A 7,215-nucleotide genomic window follows, 5' to 3' on the forward strand; every position below is an offset into this window, starting at 1 on the left:
GTCCTGAGTCTCCAAACGAACCAGTACCAGGTCCTGAGTCTTCAAATGAACCAGTAAATGAACCCGTAAACACTTCCGCAGAAGGTACTGGGTCCCAGACTGTAGCCAGCAGTGAAGTAGAGTCCCACTGTGGGAGCTCAGAAATCAAGTTAGCGGCTCCCTCTGGTGGTCCAACACCAGCACTCACACCCCCAGAAGTCAGCCTGGACCTGGAGGCAGAGGAAGTAGAACCAGCTTCTGTCTCAGACCCTAATTCTCTGGATGTGTCAGTAGGAAGTGAGTCGGCGCCGTCGGACATAGAGTCCATAGAGGAAGTCAAAGTGACAGGGAACAGCGAGGACGAAGTCTCGACGACCTCTGACGTTCTGGAGGACGAGGCCAACCTCGTTAAATCCCCCGTGAGCTCGGACGAACCCGCAGAGAACCAAACTGCGAGCGACGAGCCATCTCCCGAGGTGCAGACGGAAGCTGAGAGCGTTGCCGTGTGTCGGGACATCGAGGCGGGTGCGAGCGTGGAGGCGCAGGTGGCGGCGCAGGTGGCGGCGGAGGCTACGAGCCCTTCTGAGCCCGCCAAAGAGGAAACCCCGTCCAGCCCTGAAGTCCAACCCCTGGACTCCATCAAGGAGATCCGTGACCTGGTGGTGGAAGTGTTCGAGGTGGAGGAGCTGGTGCAACGTTACCCGAGTGGAATTCCAATAGAGGAATGAAGCATCGACGGTTTCTGTTGACGGAGCTTCGATCTCTGGACGCTGCCTCAGATTGAAGTTAAAATATGAACGGAAACAAACTTTCACAGAAGCTTCCACAAACTTTTTCACACACATATGCATGAAATTACGGGAAACTATTTATACAAATCATTTACACAAATCAACATATTAACAGTGTATAAAAAGCATCAGGTCTCATTTGTTCAGCGACTCTGACAGGATTTTATTTTTTATTTCAGCACCAAATTGTTTTAGAAAATCTAGATTTTGAACTATTTTATTAAGGTTGTGAAGAAATGTCTTGGAAATGTGATCACGCTGCAGTAGAATCTATTTTCTTTCTTTCTGAGAGGATGTTGTGCAAGGATCTGGTTAGCCTAGCTTAGCATAAAGACTGCAAGCAGAGGGAACCTGTAGCCTGGCACAAATCAGTGGAATATTATTACTGACATATAAACATGCAAGCAGCATGTTGTCACCTTACAGTTTCTTTAAAATGCTCAATCCATTTAATTCATATTCTATAAACCCATCAGATGTATTACACTCAGTATTTCTCTCAGGAGAACAAACAGGAAGCAGCAGAAAGTGGAACAATTTACTGATTGTAATTGATCTAGTTTGATGGAAAGACTTTTTATCTTCAGACGGCGTTCCTTAAGTCCTCTCAATCTGGGGCTCTGTGGTCTAATGTTCTTGACATAAAAATGTTTGGGAACACGTGAACTAGTGACCTTACTGACAGAGCTACGCTAGCTGTTTCCCTCTGCTTCCAGTCTCTATGCTAAGCTAGGCTAACCACCTCCCGACTCTGTACTTAATGACTTGGATTGATATCCATCCGACTCTCAGTATCCTGGCAACCTCTCAGTTGGTAGAAGCGTTGAGCGACACAGGTGGGAAACGGATGACGGCCTGCTTACAGGCTGAAGTACTTGCAGATAAACAGTTAAAATATGTTTCTGAAAACATTTTAAAACGAGAAATAGTCAACGCAGTAACAGAGGATTTATCCAAACTGCCTAATTTGACAGTCTGGAGAGACGTTACTCTGTCAATCATCACATAAAACCAGCCCCGTATTGAATAAACAGTTGAATGGAAGGACGGTGAAGATGATGATGAACTGTTAGTACATGAGACTCCCTCCTCAGTCTTTAAATCAGCGAGTTTTAGATGGTTAACACAGATATTTTAATATATTAGACCACATGCAGAGGTCAGCTGGATCCATTCACACTAACCTAAACGGGGCGGGGCTTAGGAAGGATCAATTGATTTCTCATTAATGTGACTTTTTTGGGACTTACTGAAGGATTTTAACTGAAGTAGCCTATGAAAGTGCCTTTATCGTACCCCCGCATCGCCTCTATGTGCCTTAAATCTCATGGTGACAGAAACACGCCTCGGTTGCCGTAAAGACCGGTCCGAGTCCGAACACCTGTGCTGGAGCATCACCTCCACCAAGTGCCTTTCACCTGCGTAGAACATCTCATACAGACACGGTTAGTCGGACAGTTTGACCATAAACGGTCCAGCAGATGAATGTCGGTTAATGGAAACATTGTTTGCAAATATTAATAATAAAGAGTCTATAAACAAACACGCCCTCTAACTATTTCTGTGTGAACTCTGGTTTCAATGTTGGGGAAAACAATACAAACAATAAATGCTTTTATTTGCCAATAAAACACATACAGCATGATGCTTTGATTATTTATTTATGCTCCACAAGGTTTGTGTAACCAATCACAGACACACTGTACTGAGAAATATCAAAAAAACTGCCAGTAATCCAACATCTGTGACGGATTAAATACTAAATACAGTTTGACTACAATAATATTCCTCCCATTTATTTGATATATTGCACCACAGAACGAGTATCTCATGTTTCAGCAGGCAAGCGGCGCTTCAGGCACATCAAGGACAAGATCATGAATTTAAAAAAAAAAGATGCAGCAGATTCTTTAACATTTGTTCATATTTAAAACACATTTTTCAAGATAAGACGATAAAAGGCTGTTAACATTTCTTCTTAAATTACATTCACACAAATAAAGACAAATGACATCTTAATCCTCAACTGCAAAACTTCCAGTGACAGTGTGTGTGTGTGTGTGTGTGTGTACAAAGAAACCAAAGGGTCACTCTTCACTTTATGGTCCATAATGTTCTCATTATCTTCCTGGAAGGAACTGTGTAATTTGGTATTTATTATTTTTAAAACAGTGACAGATATTTGAGTCGAGTCAGTTGTGTGCAGTTTGTAAACGGTTGTGGATTTCCAGATTAATTTCCTTGACAGAAAAGCTCCATTTAAAGACATCCAATGCAGGACTGACTCATACAGACAGAATCTCTCTATGACCCAACTACAAGTGTGCGTCTGCATCTGCACAAACCCTGCAATCCTCGTCTGTAGTTTCTTATTCTGTGGTGTTTGAGATTCAATCAGTTTTTATTTCTGCTTCACTGCTTTTGTTCTAACTAACGTTGCTCCCTCTCCTCACTCGTTTCCTATGTAGCTCGACCAAAAGGTTCTCTCTGGAGCCGGTGCAGATCCTGCAGAGCCTTTAATGTTTATTCATTGATCATTTAGTACTGGAAGTTTATGCTTTCCTGTAGACGCGTTGCAAATTAAGTTAACCTGCTGTTCACTGACTCTTTGTTAAATGGCATTAATTACATTGAAAGTGTACCAATTAAACACTGTCTACAGTAATTTCACTATAATATGAACCAAATTACATTACAGCGAGATAATTAAGGAAATACAGACCCGTAACATAAAGTGATAAAAAAAATCGAATGCAACTACATGTTGCATAATGCATAACTCAGTGGTTCTCAACCTGTGGTAGGAACCCCTGCAGGCGACCTGAGATCAATCTCAGAGGTCTCGAGATAATTAAAGGGATAGAAACAGAAAGTACTGGATACTATATATACGACTTCTTTGGACCTCCAAAATCCATCAATCAAACCATCTTTTTACTTTTCTTTACTTTTCTTTTACCTGTGATGAGTAACAACAGATTCTATAAATATATAGTTTGTGTTAAAGGAAAAGTCTGGTGATATTCTACAGTTTTCCTCCTGTAAATAAATCCCATGTGCATCGATGGAGAGCTGAAGATCTCGCTGTTCTACAGATGTACTGGTTGTCAGTCTTATAAATAGAGAGGAGAAAACATGTAGTCTTCTGACATCGGCTTGAACAAACCTTGGCAACAATCAAGAGTCATAAAATTCAGGAATATCTAAGCACCTATTTGGCAGCCATTTTGAGAAATGGTCATAAGATATGAATCTTCATCTGTTCCAAATGTGCTGCTTTTATTGCAAAATGCACAGTTGTTATGTTTTACTGGGCCACTAGTGGGAACCGGTGAGCTGAGAGCCACAGACAGTACTGAGACAGGAGCTACACTCTGTTGGTTCGGGTCTGCACAGATTTAAAGACAAGAACAAAAACTATAATAAGAATAACACCAGACTTATCTTCCAGAACTCACTCATTCATTTTGCTGTTTTCTTTTTTTAGGCAGACTGGTTAAAAAAAGAAACATTCGGCTGTAAAACAGTTTATCATCAGAAAATATTAAGCTGTGTTCCACAGCATGTGTTCTCGAACCACTTCAGCAAAGTCACCTTTAAACTGTTTGAACAAAGTCACCTGAATCAAACTAAAATCTAACGCTGAACACAAAATAGTTTAAAGTTTCTAAAGGATTTAATATTCTCGAAACAACACATTTCTTCACTTGTTCCCTGCGCAGGTTCCTTGTTTCAGGAATTGTCCCTGAATGAGTTTATTCAAATAAGACCGATTACATTTGCTGCTTTAACATCAAGAAAAAGATTCTAGAAATTCTGACTAAAAACTTCACATTGTTTGACTACGAGATGAATCACTGCAGTGATGAATAAAGAACAGACCCAGCTTTAGTAGCACACAGTGAACAACAGGGACATGTCTGTAGTGTGTAGTAGTAGTAGTAGTGAGAGAGTAAGGGGGTCCAGGTTTACCGGGAGGCGGTGCTGTAGTTGTAGAAAAACTGTTCGTCGGGGCGGAAGCCGTAGGCGCTGACGGGTCGATCCGCTGGGACGAAGTGCTCTGACACACTGACGGGACAGAAAGAGAGAGAGATGGGAACAATGAATTACATACAGAGAGAATGAGCCTGTCCTAGATACATGGACCATAAAGGAGGTTTCTGAGCAGCTTCAAGAACAGAAGAACTCTCCATCCAGTCACTAAAAAAGAACAGAAGTCTTACAGAAATATGCAAACGCTGTCAAAGGTTTAAGAGTGTCACCCCGCTATCCTTCCCTCTGCCAGTCCACACTGTCTTTGCAGACATGCCCACTTTATTTCTGCATACTGGGGTCCATAAACAGTAGTGGAACTGTATCAATTGGGACTGGACTGGAAAGCTGAGACACATACTTGATGCCACCCCTGTATAGGTCAGTGCTCCAGTCAATAGAGACACAGCCCTGTAGAAATACAGACAGACTGCTATAATAAATTTAACGCGCCTTTAGTTTGTCGATGTCCTCGAGCACAAAGCGTTTCCCAGTCTGGTGTGGAAGAACATTACTGGTCCTGACCTCAACCGGACCTGATCCCCAGTGCTGGACCTCACTAATGTTACTGTGACTGAACAGGACTGGTTGGATTGATCGGTTGTCCACAGACTTTGAGCCTGAGCTTTCTTTCACTGTAGTGTCACATTAAGTGGCCAACAGTGCAGCACCAACCACTACCAGCAGGTGGAGCTCTGACACCAGCCATCTCTCTGGAAACCCCCCCACCCCAGGGCCAGGGCTGATGCCTCAGTCACAGCACTAGATGAAGAAAACTCATAAAAAGTGAATGTAATATTCATCTGCCCCGGTGCAGGTGTTGGACATCCACAATGAGTGTGTGAGTTACAGACTCATGGCTGGAGGGGTAAACAGCAGAGCGGCCAGAGCCATAAAAACCGGAGAGATGTCAAAACACGACGGCGTGACGAGGGCGTGACGAGGGCGAGGGGCTGACGGCCAAACCTGGAGGACCTGGCCCGGTCGAGAGGGGGGGGGGTGATAAAAGGCCTGTATCTACAGCGTATAAATCAGTTACTATGGGGATGTGGATACAGAGGGTGGGGGCCGATTTCACGCTCCATCTTCTGACCAGCTGCTGGGAGTTGGTGTCTGGCGGTGGAGGGGTCACGGCGACGGGCCCCGGGCCCCGGGCCCGCCTCGTCGGGTCGGAGCGGGTTTGATGGATAAACTGGGCTCTGATGGACGACGCAGCATCTCACACGTCTCCCGGCTCTGCTGTCGGGGAGCGCCCCGCTGCCTGCCGGCCCGTCCGTCCTCTAAAATACGAGCTGTTTGCTTTGCCCCTGCGAGCGCCGATAATGACGTGTTGTTTTTAGCCAAATCACTTCCAGCGATCAGTTACACAGCTTGCAGCATATCCCCACTCCTCCTCCTCCTCCTCCTCCTCTCTGTTTTGCATTTGCCCCCTGCTGCCCCCCCCCACCTCCACCTCCACCCCAACCACCATCTCCTCTCCCTCCTCCCTGGGCAGAAATATGTCTTTTTCCTCTCCGCACGCTACGGCTGTCAGAGGGGATTTGAGAGCCGGGCTAAAGGAGGTTGGAGGAACACTGGAGCTCTGAGTCACACCATCCGCCTGCCTGCATGTTTCTGTGGCTGCCTCAATGGTTACACCACAACCCGGTCTTCCAGGACCAGGACAGGACCTGTAGGAGTCCTGATGTCCAGCTTCTGATGGTGGGCCATATCTGTTAACCTCCATCACCATCAGTTCTTCTTATTGATCGTGGTTTGTTGCAGAGCTGCACAATTAATTGAACTAATTACTGAAGTTGCAATATAACCTAATGAGTTGTGTAGTGCTGCAGACTAATCTTATTCCCCAGTTTGTTTCTAGACCTTTATTATTTATACAGCACCTTTCAAACTTTAGAGGGTAAAACAAAGCAATATTATTATTTTATTATATCGTGCAGCCATAGTTTGTAGTGTATGGAGGCCTGAAACTGCCAAAAAGAAATAAATAAATGACTTAAAAAATAAATATGCCATTAAATGTATAAAAAAAATAAATGTAGGCATCGATTTATTTATAAAATGTGACAAATGGATATTTGTATTAATCCTATTAACCCTCTATTTGTTTTTATTTCTCTTTCCCATTTCATTTTTTTATTGTTTAATTCCCCCCAAATTTACTAATTTCTGTATTTTCTTTTTAAATTTATTGATATATTTCTGCCTCATTATGCAAATTAGTGTCATTTGTGCTTGAGTGTCTTTACAACGAGTAAAAAAGTGTACTTTTGCCACCTCTGATTATAACTCCTCTAATATTCTATTTTTGGTATTCATCATTTATCATCAATAAAAAATGTATATTATTATGAATAATCGGGATAATTAAAGTACAGCTGATAAATTACCAGTCCATAATAATAATAATAAT

The 7,215-nt window shown here is 43.1% G+C and overlaps 2 protein-coding genes across 2 annotated transcripts in view; one reads left to right on the forward strand and one right to left on the reverse strand.

The window, feature by feature from the left end:
- The window catches only part of niban1a (niban apoptosis regulator 1a), a 21,258-nt gene extending 18,945 nt beyond the window's left edge, over positions 1–2,313 (forward strand). Inside the window, 1 exon segment of the mRNA XM_035653521.1 lies at positions 1–2,313. Coding sequence (XP_035509414.1) covers positions 1–707 — 707 coding nt within the window. The 3' untranslated portion in view covers positions 708–2,313.
- Positions 2,314–2,414: 101 nt separating this feature from the next.
- The window catches only part of LOC118321953 (kinesin-associated protein 3-like), a 38,094-nt gene continuing 33,293 nt past the window's right edge, over positions 2,415–7,215 (reverse strand). The window contains exon 20 of the mRNA XM_035653526.1: positions 2,415–4,838. Within this exon, the coding sequence (XP_035509419.1) occupies positions 4,739–4,838 (100 nt within the window). The 3' untranslated portion in view covers positions 2,415–4,738. The remainder of the gene's footprint in view (positions 4,839–7,215) is intronic.

This window comes from Morone saxatilis, unplaced genomic scaffold (genome assembly GCF_004916995.1).
Source record: "Morone saxatilis isolate NCDOM2014 unplaced genomic scaffold, NCSU_SB_2.0 Contig12, whole genome shotgun sequence".
Taxonomy (NCBI): Eukaryota; Metazoa; Chordata; class Actinopteri; family Moronidae; genus Morone; species Morone saxatilis.